The 19142-nt window shown below is 45.0% G+C and overlaps 1 protein-coding gene across 1 annotated transcript; it reads left to right on the forward strand.

The window, feature by feature from the left end:
• The first annotated feature begins 1368 nt into the window (after window positions 1–1368).
• Window positions 1369–11719, forward strand: cd248a (CD248 molecule, endosialin a). Its single transcript, XM_064940723.1, has 2 exons — window positions 1369–3719; window positions 4290–11719. The coding sequence occupies exons 1-2, from the start codon at window positions 1584–1586 to the stop codon at window positions 4560–4562; spliced, it is 2409 nt and encodes an 802-aa protein (XP_064796795.1). The 5' UTR covers window positions 1369–1583; the 3' UTR covers window positions 4563–11719.
• The last annotated feature ends 7423 nt before the right edge of the window (window positions 11720–19142 follow it).

Genomic DNA, 19142 nt, shown 5'->3' on the forward strand with positions numbered 1-19142 from the left:
AACCCTGAGGCCCTTTCCTGTGCAGGGCCTTGGCCACTTTCTCTGCTTCCATATCAAAAGGAGCGTTATTAGCAAGGTGAGTGGAATGATTGCTGCCATCATGGTTGAAAATGCAATGGTATCGGCTGGTATCTTCTCTCTTGCTTAAGGCTATAGCGTCAGTGTCGGATGACACATTTTATGAGTGAAAGGAATCTTAATTTGATTCCAAAGGACAGATAAGCGAGTGGGGAATGCAGTATTTACAAAATGTATTACATGTGGGTGTACACACACACACACACACACACACACACACACACACACACACACACACACACACACACACACACACACACACACACACACACACACACACACACACACACACACACACACACACACACACACACACACACACACACAAAGAAGAACAGACACAAGTATCATTCAGGTAAACAGACCCATTGAGGATATCCATTCAAACCTTTCGTTGCTTTCATTTAACAGACATGCTCATTAAGCAAAAAGTGTTCATGTTCTCTCTGCTAAAACAGAGATATGAAAGACGGACCAAAGAAAAGAGAGAAAGCTTCAGCTATGGACTGAAAGGAGACCAAGGGGAACAGAGTGGTGGGCTATTGGAACACAGACAGGTCTTTGTCTGGTAATTCTCCTGCTTGTGGAATTATTGAAGAAAACCAAAACATTTTGAAGTGTCATAACTGAATATCTGCCTTGAAGGCCTGGTGGGATGGTGTGTTTTTGTGTGTGTATGTGTGTGTGTGTGTGTGTTTGTGCCTGGGTGTGTGTGCCTGTGTGTGTGTGTGTGCCTGTGTGTGTGTGCGTGCCTGTGTGTGTGTGTGTTGTTGGAGGGTAGCGGATATGGGGGGTAGGGGACATGGGGGGTATGGCTGGGTCCCAAGCTATTTCCATAAACTGACTTATGAAAACCTTACGACACACTCTTAGAAAGATAAATATACACAGTGCAGTGCACCTCCCCCAGCCTTCCCCGATACACTCACAGTCCCCCCCTCTCTCTCACACACACACACACACACACACACACACACACACACACACACACACACACACACACACACACACACACACACACACACACACACACACACACACACACACACACACACACACACACACACACACACACACACACACACATTGAGAACCCCCACCTCTTCCAAAAACATAATTATTTTGTTCAATTCCCTCCCTCTTTCCTTCGCTCATTCCCCTCCCTCCCTCCCTCCCTCCCCCTCCCTCCCTCCCTCCCTCCCTCCCTCCCTCCCTCCCTCCCTCCCTCCCTCCCTCCCTCCCTCCCTCCCTCCCTCTCTCTCTTCCCACTCCCTCTCTGAAATCTAGGGACAATCTGCAAGCACTCAACACCGGCACAGAACTCTGTTAGCAGGGAAGACTGAGGTAGTTGGAGAGAGAGACGTTTGGAGAGGTATTGTGCAGATGAAGAGAGAAAAGTTTGGATGAGAAGAAAAAAAACAAGAAACAAATAGTAAAAAAGTTGAAGAGGAGAAAGAGAAAAAAGAAGAAGAAAAAGCGAGGATTTGAAAAGTAAGTAACTAACAATGGGCTCCCCAGTGCGCTGTGCTGCTGCTGTAGTTGTCTCACTACTGGGTCTCCTCTACTATAGTCCCCCTGTATGGGGCCAGGAGCTACAGGAGAGGGACGCTCTGTGCAACGAGGACGGCTGCTTCGTGGTCTACTTCCAGCGCAAGACCTTCCTAGACTCCTGGAGGAGCTGCAAGGAGAAGGGAGGCAACCTGGCCACAGTCAAACTCCAAGAGGGGGCTGACACTATCGCTGCTCTCTTCTCCAGCGTGGAGCTACGGGGCCTCAGAACCAAGGTCCGGGTGTGGATTGGTCTCCAGAGACAGCCTCGCCAGTGTACCGCCACTCGTCCTCTCCGTGGGTTCTCCTGGATTACGGGTGACCAGGATACCCAGTACACCAACTGGCTGAGGGATGACTCACCGAGTACCTGTTCGGCCCCGCGCTGTGTGGTTATGACCTATGGCACAGCCGCCCACGAGCAGCATGATAATTTTAAATGGCTGGACGGCTCGTGTTCGGTGCCTGTGGATGGCTACTTGTGCCACTACACCTACAAGGGCATGTGCCCTGCTATTTGGAGTGAGGGGGGCGGCAATGCCCTCTATAGTACCCCCTTCAGTCTCCTCAGTAGCCTTCTTACCCACGTGCCCTTTGGATCTGTAGCCACGGTGCCCTGCCCGGGGGGCACCAAGGAGGAGCAGTCAGTGCTGTGTGTGCAGAGGGAGGATGGCACTGTGGGGTGGTCCAGGGAGACGCCCCTCTGCTCCGACACCACAGAGAAGAGCTGGTGTGATCGGGACAATGGAGGCTGCGAGCATTTCTGCCAGGAGGCTAGGGAACACTACTACTGTGAGTGCTCGGACGGTTTTCAGCTCGGTGACGACGGGCAGACATGTGTTGCTGTCGACCCGTGCCACAGTGCCCCCTGTGAGTTTGAATGCCTTCCGCTGTCGGACGGCTACCGCTGTGCCTGCCCCGAAGGATACATGCTGGACCCGGATGAGCGAGGTTGCCTGGATGTAGATGAGTGCCTGCAAAGTCCCTGCGAGCAGCTGTGCGTCAACGCCCCGGGAACCTTTGAGTGCCGCTGCCGCCAGGGCTACCGGTCGGACCAGGAGGGCGACTGTGAGGACGTGGACGAGTGCATGGATGACCCCTGTGAGCACGCCTGTGAGAACACGCCTGGCTCCCACATCTGCCACTGCCACCTGGGCTTCTCCCCCCTGCCCGAGGACCCCTCCCACTGCCAGGACACCGACGAGTGTCAGATCCCTGGGACATGTCAGCAGATGTGTGTGAACTACGAGGGGGGCTTCGAGTGTTACTGCGAGGTGGGCTACGAGCTACTCTCTGACCAATTCTCCTGCAGGAAGATAGGAGAGGACTCACCCACCGCAGTCACGCCCTCGTACCCCTGGGTCACCCGCCAACCTGGTTCCATGTGGGACCCCCAGCAGACCTACACCGACTGGCCCCTGGAGGAGGAAGAGTCCCTGGACTGGCTCACAGACCCTCCCAGACTGGAAAGTGACATCATCTGGGTGACCAGCGCACCCCAGGAGGAGCCAGTCCTAAACCACAACCCATTCCTGCCCTCCCCCACGGAAGAGCCCGAGGAGGAGGACGAGGAGGAGGAAGAGGAGGAGGAAGAGGAGTATACACCTGGCTGGGACATCATGAATTGGAATGTCCCAGCCAAGGTCCAGCCAGAGTTGGAACCCATGCCCAGTCTCTCTCCCAGCCCCACATCCGACACAATCCCCACCCCAACACCCACATCCGACACAATCCCCACCCCAACACCCACATCTGACAGGTATTGGTTTGAGGAGGATGAGGAGACCACTACCAGTCCCTCAGTCCTCCCCACCTCCACTATCTCGGGAGGGGCCTGGAACTGGTTCTGGATCAGTTCCACCCCCACCAGCCAGGACCAAGGACTTACGACGTGGCAGGAGCCAATCACTGACCAGTATGTCCCCGCATCCAACTATGATGAAGCTGATGAGAATGAGGATGTGGGGGTAATTGACGATGGGTGGGTGACATCCCCCCCAGAGATGGACCAGGACCCAGGCCAGCACACCCCCTCCCTACCTTCTCCCCTGGCTCCTCAAACCCCCCTCACACCCAACCAGGGAGTGGTGAAGGTGGAGAGGGAGGATGAGAGGGGGCTGCCCCAGGAGGACGTGGTGGAGGTAGAGGGGGAGGATGAGAGGGGGCCGCCCCAGGAGGACGTGGGGGAGATGGAGGGGGAGGATGAGAGGGGGCCGCTCCAGGAGGACGTGGTGGAGGTAGAGGGGGAGGATGAGAGGGGGCCGCCCCAGGAGGACTTGGTGAAGGTGGAGGGGGAGGATGAGAGGGGGCCGCCCCAGGAGGATGTGGTGGAGGTAGAGGGGGAGGATGAGAGGGGGCCGCCCCAGGAGGACTTGGTGGAGGTGGAGGGGGAGGATGAGAGGGGGCCGCCCCAGGAGGACTTGGTGGAGGTGGAGGATGAGAGGGAGCTGCCCCAGGAGGACGTGGTGGGGGTGGAGGATGAGAGGGAGCTGCCCCAGGTGGACGTGGTGGGGGTGGATGAGAGGGAGCCGCCCCAGGAGGACGTGGTGGGGGTGGAGGATGAGAGGGAGCCTCCCCAGGAGGACGTGGTGGGGGTGGAGGATGAGAGGGAGCTGCCCCAGGAGGACGTGGTGGGGGTGGAGGATGAGAGGGAGCTGCCCCAGGAGGACGTGGTGGGGGTGGAGGATGAGGGGGAGCCTTCCCAGGAGGATGAGAGTATCCAGAAGCAGGATGGTGCCAACTGGCTGCTGGTAGGCCTCCTGGTGCCCCTTTGTATCTTCATCGTGGTGATGGTGGCACTGGGCATCGTCTACTGTACCCGTTGCGCTGTCACGCCACGCAATAAGTCCGCCACCGACTGCTACCATTGGATCTCCGGGGCGCACGACAAGCAGGGCGCGTTCAATCCCAGCAAGGGGATGCAGTCACATGTTTAAACAGACACAATGAGGAAAGACTTGTACATAAATAAGCTGGTTTTATAAATAAGAGGAGAGGATATGAAGAAGGTAAGAGAGGACTTGGGTGGTTGTTTTATTGAACGCGACTCTGTGAAACACTTGGATGTTTCTGTGGAATATCGGTTGAAAGAGAAAAGAGAAGAAACAGGAAGCAATACAACAGCAAAAAACACTGATCCTTTTCTTGGGATGATTTGACATTATTGTTGCTTACGCAGATCTCACAGGACAAGGTATATGATCCCTATATGATTGCACTATAGGGTCATAATAGAAACCATCTATTGGGGTTGTGGTTGAATACGTCATCTGGTTATAGTTACAGATGCTGTGGGTATACACTGTTAATGTTTTTCCAGTGCCATCTGAAAACCTAAGCCAAAGAACTATACTGTAGCCTATAGCATTGTTTTGTTGTCCATGAAATCTGGGTGTCTGCATCTTTCAAACAAATGCTGAGGGTTTGAGCTCATTCCCCAAAGTGTGGTGTCACAAATTACTATTTTTTGTCCACTTGTCAAAGAAGCAGGTTCTTATTTACCTCAGAAGTTGGTAAATGAAGGCGGTTGTGATTCACGCTCCTTGGCAGGATAGCAGACATTTCAGCAGTTGAACCAAACTATGCAAAGCATGACTGTCATGACGCTGTTGACTGTCACGACGCTGTTGACTGTCACGACGCTGTTGACTGTCACGACGCTGTTGACTGTCACGACGCTGTTGACTGTCACGACGCTGTTGAGAAGAAGCAGTCACTCGGATATTACTTTTACGCTTCTGCTTTTTTAAGTACCGGAACAAATCAATTCACACCACAGACCAAATTAGTTTTATACAGTACGCGTGTATATATGTGCTTGATTGATTGTTTTTGTGTATGTATAGTTTGTAGCAATGACTTTTCCAGACAATGTGTTAGTGCCATGATTCCTGATTCAACGAAGTGCCTTTTGTTTCATATTGACCACAGAACTCTTAGTAATCCCATGGAATGTCTGTCTGTCTAAGGGGATGGTTCCTTCCATTCAACTCCAATTAAACTAACCATCTCACCCATGCTCCTCGTGAAGGTTCGAGTGCAGATGTAAGATGTGTTTGTATTACAGACTACAAGGACTGTAATGGGGGGGGGGGTCACAGGCTCCCGATTGACTTTATCATTGGCCTTTTCAGTGAACTCGTGATCTTTCACTCGCTCCCCAGTCCCATGTCACATACTGTAAGTGTTCAGCACGCCCCACTCCCTCTTGTCACAGGCGTGACCTGAGCTTTCTATGAACTTCCTCAATAGCCATGATGGGACAATACCAACATTTACAGTTTGAAGTCAATGCACCCTCTAGCAACTTTGACAGTAACTGCAGTCCCCATTCAAAGGATGGCTTGCACTTGTAAATGACAGACTATCAGAAATGACAGACAATGAAACCAATCTAAGATGGGCCTTCTGATCTAAGGACTGTGAAATGCTTTTACATTTCATTTGTTACCCGTTAGGTTTTAAGTAATTGTTCATTAAAATTATATGATAAGGGTTCTATCGATATTCATGTCTTGTGATTTAATGGTTCATGGTCCAATCACTTCATAATGTAATCCTGAATGTTTTAGGAGACTTGCAGAAACCTCAGTTTGAAATTGATTCCTTGTGCACAGAGAGTATATGGAAGCAGCACTAAGTCGAAGAGGCCCTATTGGGTGTTTAAATAAACATCTTCAGGTGCCCTTCAACGCTGACAGGAGAGGCGGGAGGGTGTGTGAACGTAGGAATATCACAGCTCTGCGACAAACACAACGTTTGGAATCCATCAATCAAAGCCCACAGGGGTGGGAAATGATTCATTAAAACTCTCCGAGAACAATCTCACTGTATTAGGCAACACCCGTCCCCGATACCGAGGAATTGTTTATTTTTCATGTGTCAAATACAACAGGTGTACACTTTAGCGTGAAAAGCTTACTTGGGAGCCCTTTCCCAGCAACGCAGAGTTCAAAGGATAAATGATAAAATACTCATCTTATCTTATTAGGCAACACCAGTCCCCAATACCCAGGCTGCATTGTGGTGTGTCATCGTAGCTGGCAGGGTCGGCTCCTTATTGTATATTAACGGAATGTGTTGATCACAACCAGACTGGGGCTCAGTGTGGAGCTCTAAGGGGGTCTCTTCTGTGTTTAATCTCTGATCCATCTGGGTCACCTCTCACTGGAGGCCTGCTACATGGCATGCTGCTCTTAAAACCGGAGGTTATCTGATGCCACTGACCATCGAGATCACAGAGATATTTATTCATCTGCAGCCAGCCCAAGGCCTGCCTGTGAGGCCGGGCGGTGATCACTCACAGGGGATAGATGTGCCACTGACTACAGAGATTTTATTTTTGTAAATATCTTTATTCCTTTCTGTGCCACAGACAGAATGCAGTCAGATGACGCCCTGTAAGGTGATATCTCATGGGCCCTTCTGTGTGTTCAGGGTCAGGCTTAGCCACTCAGACACAGTGGGGTTGTGTTGCTAGGGGTTGTTAAGGGGCGCCTCCTTGATGATGTAAGCCCCATAGGGACAGATCTGGTCAGCTACTCTGCCTGCCTTCCGCCATGTTCTGCCGCATCTATCACCTAATCAGCTGATGACGCAATAGAAGGGCCATCTGGTCATGGATGGACGCACAAGATTTATATACCGCGAAACGGTGACGTCAGCAACAGTTGGCTTCGCTATACGTATATTCCTGGGTACCTGCGCAAGTTGGCCATCTCCAAAAGCATGTGCGTATTAGGGGAATAGTGGTGCGTTGGAGCTCTGTCCGGCAAGTTTAATATTTAATAGACCACATAAGTGGTGTACACTGGAGTTCATTCATTGGAGTAAATTCTGAAGTTCAGGATGGCAACTTCCATTCGATAGTCTGTAATGCTGAATACAAATTGAATACAATCAGAATACAACATTGGCGTTGAAACTGAGTTATTGAAACATGATAGAATAAGGTATTTCTCACTAAACTGTAACATACATCAAAGTAGAGTAGAACGTAAGTCAAATCATATCCAACTTTATTAGTCACATGCTCCGAATACAACAGGTATTCACCTTACAATGAAATGCTTACTTACGAGCCCTTAACCAACAATGCAGTTTAAAGAACCCCCCCCAAAAAGAAAAAATATATTTTTTTAAATAAACTTGACTGAAGTAAAAATGATACATATATATATTTAGAAAAATAACAGATACTTAAAGAGCAACAATAAAATAACAGTAACAAGGCTATATACAGGTGGTACCAGTACAGAGTCAATGTGCAGGGGCACGGGTTAGTCGAGGTAATTGAGGTAATATGTACATGTAGGTAGAGGTAAAGTGACTTTGCATAGATAATAAACAGAGAGTAGCAGCAGACAAAAAATGTGACTGTTCTCTCTGCTATAGTCCAGGTAGCCATTTGATTAGCTGTTCAGGAGTCTTATGGCTTGGGGGCAGAAGCTGTTAAGAAGCCTTTTGGACCTAGACTTGGCATTCCGGTACCGCTTGCCGTGTGATAGCAGAGAGAAAAGTCTATGACTACTATGACTAAGGTGGCTGGAGTCTGGCAATTTTCAGGGCCTTCCTCTGACACCTCCTGGTATAGAGGTCCTGTATGGCAGGACGTTTGGCCCCAGTGATGTACTGGGCTGTACGTACTACCCTCTGTAGTGCCTTGCGGGCAGAGGCTGAGCAATTGCCATACCAGGCGGTAATGCAGCCAGTCAGGATGCTCTCGATGGTGCAGCTGTAGAACTTTTTATGTATCTGAGGACCCATGCCAAATCTTTTCAGTCTCCTGAGGGGGAATAGGCATTGCCGTGCCTTCTTCATGAGTGTCTTGGTGTGATTGGACCATGATAGTTTGTTGGTGATGTGGTCACCAAGGAACTTGAAGCTCTCAACCTGCTCCACTTCAGCCCCATCGATGACAATGGGGGCGTGCTCGGTCCTCCTTTTCTGTAGTCCACGATCATCTCCTTTGTCTTGATCACGTTGATGGAGAAGTTGTTGTCCTGACACCACACTGCCAGGTCTCTGACCTCCTCCCTATAGGCGTCCTCATCGTTGATCAGTGTCGGTGATCAGTGGAACACAAGTTGAGTTTACTATATTTTCTTGTCTCTAACTGGTCGTTATTCATGTCAAAACGTCTTCAGGGTGTCGTCCACTTCGAAAATGAAGTGAAATCCAGACACACATGCCCTCAACCATGTTCAAAAAGTTACAAACTTGCCAATGTTCATTTTTTCATAGCCCCAACCTTCGCAAAAAGAATAAAAACTCCCATTCATGCTGTTAATGCCCTGGCCTTGAGTTGTTGAAATGTGAAGCTATTTTCTGACTGAGGGAGAACCTGTAGCATCAGTTTTCCTCATTACACATTCCTAGGTCTTAAAGTTGAAGTCAGACATGCATTGAACAGAGCACAAAGAAGGATTGGTGCCAAATAGGTATGAGAGAGAAATCAGGAGCGTGTGTCTACATCTGCTCATACGCAGACTATTGTTAAACGTGTTTATTTCACAGTGACGGCCAACTCCGGCCAACCCCTAACCCAGACGACGCTGGGCCAATTGTGCTTCACCCTATCGGACTCCCAACCAATGCCGGTTGTGATACAGCCTGGTATCAAAACAGGGTCTGTAGTGACGCCTTCAGCACTGAGATGCAGTGCCTTAGACCGCTGCGCCACTCGGGAGCCAAATCAAAGCCATCGATTTTCAACCATCACCAGCAAATAATACCAGACTCCTGCTTTAAATGGCCAGCTCTCCATTTTCTTAAGTCAAATCAACAAACGTTGCAAGTCAATTCAGATGTAATATGCGGCGTTTGTATTAGTAGGGAACGTTCAGGCAGCTGCAGAGTCACTACAGAAGCTCTAGAGCAGTGCCCAGTTAAATTGTGTTTGATAGCATTTTCTCTAAATGGTTAAATGAGTGAGAACTTGATGTAGTTGTCGCAATAGTTAGTGACATACTTTATACTGTCCTCCAACATTATTTAGCCATATTCAATTATTTTACAAAGCGCTAATATCACCGCGGACAGCTTGTGTTACTACTTTACACAAGCTCACTATTTCACCTCACACAATTGAGTGAAAATAGACATAATTCTTTACCTCAGATTGGTAACAACAATATAAAGGTATATAGTCAAGAGGACACTAAATCGATACAGCGATGGGCTTAACCCCCCTAACCTAATTTTCCTCTCCCGTGTGCCTCCCCATCCTCCCCTCAAGACATCTGACAGAGGATCTGTCTCTCCGTGACTCCCTCAGTACTTTTCAGAGCCACTGTGGTGCTCAGTTTCCATCATGTTATTCACCTCTGTTGCTGTGAGTCTTGTGTTGTGTTAGGTCGATGGGGTGAAGTAATTATGAAAAAAGTGAGTGATTATCGATGGTAGTGTCGCTCTGTCTCACCCCCCCACTGATCAATGGCTTGTAATTACAAATCGTGCTCCTTCGCAAGGGAATTGTGTTGAATCAAATGGAAGGCCAGCGGATTGACTCCTAGTGTAGTTGACTGTCTGGCTGTTTTACTGACTGGATTTGTTGGCTTCTGGCTGTTTGCTTTGAACATACATTGTGTTTCTGGTCGATTGCCAGATAGACCCTGAGGAAGCTGGGCTGGGACTGGTCCATGTGCAGTCCTCCATACAGACATGCCAGTACTTTGAGCATCTTTCTCGCAGACCAATGCTCGGCCGTGGCCTCGGGGGCTAAGCAGGGCTTCTTTGGTAATGGCGGTCTGTCAGCACATGCAGAGAAATATGGAATACGGAAATATTTGATCTAAACTATGTGAGGGAGGAAGGGAGGGAAGAGGGAGAATAAGAAGACAGGAAATAGGGCTTTGGGGTCTAGTATAGTCTGTAGTAGTAAACAGAATATATAAGGGACAATGTGGGATCTGGTTACCATGGGGATTCTCAATGTGTCTCTACCACTGGTTGGCTAATTAGAACAGTGTGTAATGGGAACATAATGCTGCAGAACACTGGTGACGGGAATGTGCATCCCCTCTCACAGAAGGGATCGGTCTCTATCCACATCTGTTTATTGTTCTCTGTACAGTACAGTGTGCTTGTGTGTATGTGTGTATGTGTGTCCCTGCCTGCCTGCCTGTCTGCCTGTCTGTCTGTCTGTCTGTCTGCCTGCCTGCCTGCCTGTCTGTCTGTCTGTCTGTCTGTCTGTCTGTCTGTCTGTCTGTCTGTCTGTCTGTCTGTCTGTCTGTCTGTCTGCCTGTCTACGAGCATGTGTGTGTCTGCCTGCTCGTCTGCAAGCATGTGTGTGTCTGCCTGCTCGTCTGCAAGCGTGCGTGTGTATGCGTGGGAACGAGAACGGGAGCATATGAATATGTGTGTGAACGTTTCTCTTTTCACTGTTTGTATTTAGAATTTGTACTTCCTGTAAGAGTGTGTGAACATGCAAATTCACACAGAGTGTAGCTTTTCCTCAGGGCTAAGCTTGTCAGTCAGTGTTGACTTTCTAGTGTTGAGCGTACAGTACCCTTCAGCCATTCCACACCAGTGCACTCTTGACAGACATAATGACCATTTGCTGTGTCAGGGATCAGTGAATTTCTCTCAGTGAAAGTGCTTAATTCAGTTCAGTAATAGACCATATAGTGTTATATTTGAATATGTAATACAGTATGTGTAATGCGACAAGGTCTTGTGTGTTTGCTTTACGTTCACTCTGAATCCACATGACATGACAAATTGTGTTTCCCAGGTCGGGTGACATCAGCACCCTAATCCTTTTGTGTCACGTCCTGACCTTAGTTCCTTTTTTATGTCTCTATTTTAGTTTGGTCAGGGTGTGAGTTGGGGTGGGCATTCTAAGTTTTGGTTCTGTCTGTTATATTTCTAGGTGTTTGGCCTGGTATGGTTCCCAATCAGAGGCAGCTGTCAAATCAGAGGCAATTGTCTCTGATTGAGAACCATACTTAGGCAGCCTGTTTTCCCACTATGGGTTGTGGGTAGTTGTTTTCCGTTTCAGTGTTTGCACCATACGGGACTGTTTCGGTTTTCATTTATTTTCTTGTTCTTTTGTATTTAGTGTTCAGTTAATTAAAGGAAATATGAACACGTACCACGCTGTGCTTTGGTCTACTCCTTCTTCCTCAGACGAACATTGTTACATTTTGCAACCACCGAAATGTCCTATTCGCTTATCTGTGTTTCCATCTACAGCACACATCCAGACACATCAGATGTGCTGCCAACTTGTATCGTCTGGTAATATTTATTCGTAAGGGATCACACGAAAGCCTGTTGGATTGCCATCGAGTGGCAGTTTGATCCTAGAGCTTACCTAGCGTTTGCTTCTCAAGGTCACGAAGGATGGAAAAACTCTCATTCCAAAAGTGGTCTGTTTTTGATTGAAATAACAACCTCAACCTCAACCCCCCCCCCCCCCACCCACCCCCCACCCACCCACCATTCCAAATCGCAAGACAGTTTCTTTACAACACTATTAACAAGTCGTCTCAATATCTCTGTGTTTATAAAACAAAGGGGAAACATGAGGATAACCATCGCTGTTCATTCCTTGTAATCTGGTACACATCATAGGCGATCGTAGATTTATCTATTTGCACAAGTGCTGGAGCGGATGACCAAGGTCACGGCGTTTTGGTAATGGTGGAGTTTCTTTGGTCTGTCAGCCAATGTTTTGTCTCGTTTCTCAATCGGACCTCCCCCTGACTGTGGATCCTGGGGTGAGAGGGACAGTTCTGAGACTGTTCTGGTTGGATAGTTCCTACAACGACGACCAGATGACACATCAACATGGCCGCGAGATATAAATAATATTGCGTGAAAAAAATAAATACAGTTACAGTGTTTACGAGCCATTTGAAGTACAGTAGAGATGTCAATAACTTGACAGTTCAGTGAAAAGGTTCTGAGGAAATGGGCAAACTTTGAAAAAGAACCACTGTTTTGCCAGTAATCATTTGCACTGCCTCATTCCGGTTTCTTCTCGTTCCTAAGCTCGGATTGCTTCTTCTACCGAAAAGCACAGATGCCGAATGAATCTATACTTTACTTCCCTCTTCACTCTAATATGAAAGCTTTCTGGTCGTGCTTTAATGCCAACTCCCTACCTCTCTAGCTGAAGACACCATTGATATGTTGATCCAACTCAAGAAGCCAAGGGTAAGAGGGCAGGGGTTTAACTGTGATTCAGCCAACGGTTTTAACAAGGCAACATCCTCCTCAGCTTATCTAAATGTCATGCAAAGGGAGATCAGAGTTGATAATGCCTGTTTGTGTGTTCACCTCAGGGTCATCCCTAAGGATCTCTGCTTCCATGTACGAAGCACTACAGATGTAGGATTTTAATTTGAGTAAGAGTCAGAACGTAGTACTGGAGTGGAATATGAGGGACAGCTTTCTTTCCTAGAAAACCTAATGCGTAGCCAACAGTGAGTCATATTCCTTGTCATTTTAATGTCAAGAGACATTTAGGTTTGGCACGTATTTGATTATCATCATAATTACAATATTGTGGTCTTTAAAAAAACAAAAAAAGTACTTCACATTTAGAGTCTCGATGCCACTTCGTATGAATGCAAATTACTTCTCGATGGTGATTAAGAAGGTGATTCTATTTTGCTTCGGTCTACCATGAAAGAAAGTCGAAGACTCTGTAAATCTAAATCCCGACAACTTTCACAAGACTTTGTGGAGAAAAAAAGCAGCGGCGAATGACAAGAGAAAAGCGATGAGGTCAGAAGTCGGATCTGAAGCTCAGCCAGGTGTGGTCTGGGATACTGAGAGGCCGGAGAGGAGCAGCAACAACAATGGCAAGGCTGACTGTGGGGGGGGGGGGGGACCAGGGGGAGAAGGGGAAAGTGCAGGAGGAGGTATTAGAACCAGATGTCTGGAGAAGCTCTTGGCAATACAGCCAGGCAGGCTGTTCTTCCTCTGCCTCCCTCCAAACACACATCAGCCTAATAAAGGTTTGTTCTTCGAATTGGTAGGACAGGGGAGAGATACAAGTATCTCTGGAGAAAAGAGACAGAGCTCTTCAGCAACATGCAGAGACTGAAGCCACATCACTCTACATCTCTACATGCCTCCCTTTCTCTTTCAAGACAGTTCAATTTCCATTCAATTTCAATTAAATTCAAAGGGCTTTATTGGCAATGGGAAACACATTTCCATTTCCAAAGCAAATGAAATAGATAATAAACAAAGTTAGATTAAAAATAAAAAATGAATAGTAAACATTTCACTCACAAAAGTTCCAAAAGAATAAAGACATTTCAAATGTTATTATGTATTTATACAGTATTGTAACGATGTGCAAATAGTTAAAGTACAAAAGGGGAAATAAATTAATATAAATATGGGTTGTATTTACAATGGTTTTCGTTCTTCACTGGTTGCGCGTTTCTTGTGGCAACAGGTCACAAATCTTGCTGCTGTGATGGCACACTGTGGTATTTCACCCAATAGATATGGGAGTTTAACAAAATTGGATTTGTTTTCGAATTCTTTGTGGGTCTGTAATCTGAGGGAAATATTTGTTTCTAATATTGTCATACATTTGGCAGGAGGTTAGGAAGTGCAGCTCAGTTTCCACCTCATTGTGTGGTAAGTGTGCACATAGCCTGTGTAACGACGTTCTTCGTTTGTCGCAAGAAAGTCGGACCGAAATGCAGCGTGTTGGTTACTCATGTTTATTAGTGAAACAAACAACGGAACTATACATGAAATAACTAATAAATACAAAACAACAAAACGGAACATGAAACCTATTACAGCCTATCTGGTGAACACTACACAGAGACAGGAACAATCACCCACGAAATACAAAGCGAAACCCAGGCTACCTAAATACGGTTCCCAATCAGAGACAACGAGAATCACCTGACTCTGATTGAGAACCGCCTCAGGCAGCCAAACCTATGTAACACACACCCCTAATCAGCTACAATCCCAATAACTAAAAACCCCCACTAAGAATACAACAAACAATAAACCCATGTCACACCCTGGCCTGACCAACTAATTAACTAAAACACAAGATACTAAGACCAAGGCGTGACAGCCTGTCTTCACTTGAGAGCCAGGTCTGCCTACGACTGTTTTTCTCAATAGCAAGGCTATGCTCACTGATTTTGTACATAGTTAAAGCTTTTCTTAAGTTTGGGTCAGTCACAGTGGTCAGGAATCTGCATGCAGATTCTCAATTTGGTGTTTGTCCCATTTTGTGAATTCTTGGTTGATGAGCAGACCTCAGACCTCACAACCATAGAGGGAAATTGGTTCTATAACTGATTCAAGTATTTTTAGCCAGATCCTAATTATGTTCCTTTTGATGGCATAGAAGGCCCTTCTTGCCTTGTCCTTCAGATCGTTCACAGCTTTGTGGAAGTTACCTGTGGCGCTGATGTTTAGGCCAAGGTATGTATAGTTTTTGGGGGCTCTAGGGCAACGGTGTCTAGATGGAATTTGTATTTGTGGTCCTGGTGACTGGACCTTTTTTGGAATACTGTTATTTTTTGTCTTACTGAGATTTACATCTGTGCAGAAGATTTAGGTGCTGCTGTAGGACCTCCTTGGTGGGGACAGAAGCACCAGATCATCAGCAAATAGTAGACATTTGACTTCAGATTCTAGTAGGGTGAGGCCGGGTGCTGCAGACTGTTCTAGTGCCCACGCCAATTTGTTGATATATATGTTGAAGAGGGTGGGGCTTAAGTTGCATCCCTGTCTCACCCCACAGCCCTGTGGAAAGAAATGTGTGTTTTTTGCTCATTTTCACCTCACACTTGTTGTTTGTGTACATGGATTTTATAATGTCATATGTTTTTCCCCAAACACCACTTTGCATCAATTTGTATAGCAGACCCTCATACCAAATTGGGTGAAAAGCATTTTTGAAATCAACAAAGCATGAGAAGACTTTGCCTTTGTTTTGGTTTGGTTTGTTTTTTATATTTTTTATATATTTTTTCAAGGTGTGGATCAGCTAAATATTGCGGAAAAAATATTGGTTCCATCAATGTAATTGCCTGCATCATTTTCAATCCCCCATATATATTTTTGGTAAATATATATATCCAGACACACATGCATACATATACACATATATACATACACATACCTATATAGACATACATATACACATATATACATATACACATACATGTATAGACATACATATACACATATATACATATACACATACATGTATAGACATACATATACACATATATACATATACACATACATGTATAGACATACATATACACATATATACATACACATACCTATATAGACATACATATACACATATATACATATACACATACCTATATAGACATACATATACACATATATACATATACACATACATGTATAGACATACATATACACATATATACATACACATACCTATATAGACATACATATACACATATATACATATACACATACATGTATAGACATACATATACACATATATACATACACATACCTATATAGACATACATATACACATATATACATATACACATATCTATATAGACATACATACTTAAAAAAAAAAAATCCCTTTATTATTATTTCCCGCAAACCCTTCCGCCGATCCCCCAAAGTAAACTAATAAACACTTCTGCTTCTACCTTCAATCCATACATCTTATACACACTCTACAGACAGTCTACTTTACAATAGTTCTCTCTTGTTTTTTCTTAGTCCTTCCTCTATTTCTGATGTCCATCCAGTTTGTTTCTATTTGTAATTGTGCTATTTCACAAAAGTTCTGAACCTATACACATTTTACAGACCCCGTATGTTCTACATGTTTTATCTTGCCATTAGACCCTTCAGCTCCATTCAACCTCTCCCATCTATCTCTCAACATCATCCATTTTGGATTTCTATTTGCCATATATTTTTCAACTGTGCTGTGATGCTTCACAAACGACTTGAACCTTTCTATTCTCATAGCTTCTACAGATTGTAAATTAAAAATAAACATTTTTGCTAAAATAATTATTAAATTATTGATTGATTGACTATGGCTTTTCAAATCACCCAGTATTACTGTCTGTAGTGTTAGTTCTTGGCAAATGTTGCAATTCTTCAGCCATTCCTGGACCTGTGACCAAAAACGAGCTACATCTGGACAATACCAAAATAAATGATCTAATGACTCTGCCTCCTCACAGCAGAATCTGCAGAGCTGGGAACATTGTATCCCCCATATATATAACATTCTATTAGTTGCAAGAATTTTGTATAGTTTTGCATCCGGCCTTGGTTTGCGTATCAATTCATAAACCATGTGCCATGGAATGGGTACATCGAATCTCTTCCCAACTATTTTACAATTTACATGGCACAGTTGTCAGTTTTTTGGTCCTTAAATGAAATTGGTATATGTTTTTATTTATCACACTTTTCTTTAACCATTTATGTCCTTTAATACAGGGCCGACATACAAGTTCCTTACTTTTTCCCCTTCTACTTGCCTCTTCCATTTTTGTGGTAATGCTGCATTTAATTGGTTGTAATTTTGGGTAGAGCAGACATTTCCATATGTCTGTGTTAGCTGTATGTGTGACATAACTCCACCAGTCCTATTTCTGATATATTTCACAAAAATTATACCTTTTTTTGTTTTGTTTGTTTGTCAATTAGGGTGTGCAGGGTGAATACGTGATCTGCAGTACGGTAATTTGGTAAAAAGCCAATTTGACGTTTGCTCAGTACATTGTTTTCACTGAGGAAATGTACGAGTCTGCTGTTAATGATAATGCAGAGGATTTTCCGAAGGTTGCTGTTGACGCATATCCCACTGTAGTTATTGGGGTCAAATTTGTCTCTACTTGTGGATTAGTGTGATCAGTTCTTGGTCCAAAATATTGGGGAAGATGCCAGAGCTAAGTATGATGTTTAAGAGTTTAAGAATAGCCAATTGGAATTTGTGGTACCATCAATTTAGGATACCATCAACACCACAAGCCTTTTTGGGTTGGAGGGTTTGTATTTTGTCCTGTAGTTCATTCAACGTAATTGGAGAATTCAGTGGGTTCTGGTAGTCTTTAATAGTCGATTCTAAGATTTGTATTTGATCATGTATATGTTTTTGCTGTTTGTTCTTTGTTATAGGGACAAAAAGATTGGAGAAGTGGTTTATCCATACATGTCCATTTTAGATAGATCAAACATTCACCCCGGCATTTCAGATAGCATTCACCCCAGCTGCCTAACCCTGATTCAGCTGATCATCCTACCCATGCTAGATTATGGAGATGTAATATATAGATCGGCAGGTAAGGGTGCTCTCGAGCATCTAGATGTTCTTTACCACTCGGCCATCAGATTTGCCCCCAATGCTTCCCTTATTGGACACATCACTGCACTCTATACTCCCATGTAAACTGGTCATCTCTGTATACCTGTTGCAAGACCCACTGGTTTATGCTAATTTATAAAAACCTCTTAGGCCTCACTCCCCCCTACCTATTTACTGCAGCCCTCATCCTCCACATACAACCCCCGTTCTGCCAGTCACATTCTGTTAAAGGTCCCCAAGCACACACATCCCTGGGTCGCTAATCTTTTCAGTTCGCTGCAACTAGCGACTGGAACGAGCTGCAACAAACACTCAAACTGGTGGTTTTATCTCAATCTCTTCATTCAAAGACTCAATCATGGACACTCTTATTGACAGTTGTGGCTGCTTTGTGTGATGTTTTGTTGTCTCTACCTTCTTGCCCTTTGTGCTGTTGTCTGTGCCCAATAATGTTTGTGGACATATTTTGTGCTACTACCATGTTGTGCTACTGCCATGTTGTGTTGCTGCCATGTTGTTGTCATGTTGTGTTGCTCCCAACAGGTATTAGGTCTCTCTTTATATAGTTTTGTGTTGTCTCTCTTGTCGTGATGTGTGTTTTGTCCTATATTTAAAAATATATATATATACTGGCCCTTGTCCCAGCAGGAGGCCTTTTGCCTATTGGTAGGCTGTCATTGTAAATACGAATTTGTTCTTAACTGACTTGCTTAGTTAAATAAAGGTTCAATAAAAATAGATAACTCTTCATGTTGTTGCTTGTTTAGTGTTTTCCAATTTTCCCAGAAGTGGTTAGATTCTATGGATTCTTCATTTAAATTGAGCTGATTTATGACGTGCTGTTCCTTCTTTTTCCGTAGTGTATTTCTGTATTGTTTTAGTGATTCACCATAGTGAATGCGTAGGCTCAGGTTTTCTGGGTCTCAATGTTTGTGGTTGGATAGGGTTCTCAATTCCTTTCTAAGATCTTTGCATTCTTCATCAAACCATTTGTCATTGTTGTTAATTTTCTTTAAGTTGTCTGCTTGAAATGTTTCGATTTTATAGGAAAGCTGAAAGGTCAAATATACTGTTTGGGTTTTCTATTGCCACGTTTACACCTTCACTATTACAGTGAAACATTTAGTCCAGGAAATTGTCTTAATAGGGATTGAATTTGTTGTTGTCTAATTGCTTTTTGGTAGGTTTCCACGCTACT

This window comes from Oncorhynchus masou, chromosome 27, assembly GCF_036934945.1.
Source record: "Oncorhynchus masou masou isolate Uvic2021 chromosome 27, UVic_Omas_1.1, whole genome shotgun sequence".
NCBI classification, from domain to species: Eukaryota; Metazoa; Chordata; class Actinopteri; order Salmoniformes; family Salmonidae; genus Oncorhynchus; species Oncorhynchus masou.

What these genes read in the sequence shown, in the direction of transcription:
- cd248a (XM_064940723.1), top strand. Translation starts at nt 1,584, where the DNA reads ATGGGCTCCCCAGTGCGCTGTGCTGCTGCTGTAGTTGTCTCACTACTG. An exon ending in CCAACCAGGGAGTGGTGAAG is followed by an intron (nt 3,720 to 4,289) that starts GTGGAGAGGGAG and finishes GAGCTGCCCCAG; the next exon opens with GAGGACGTGGTGGGGGTGGA.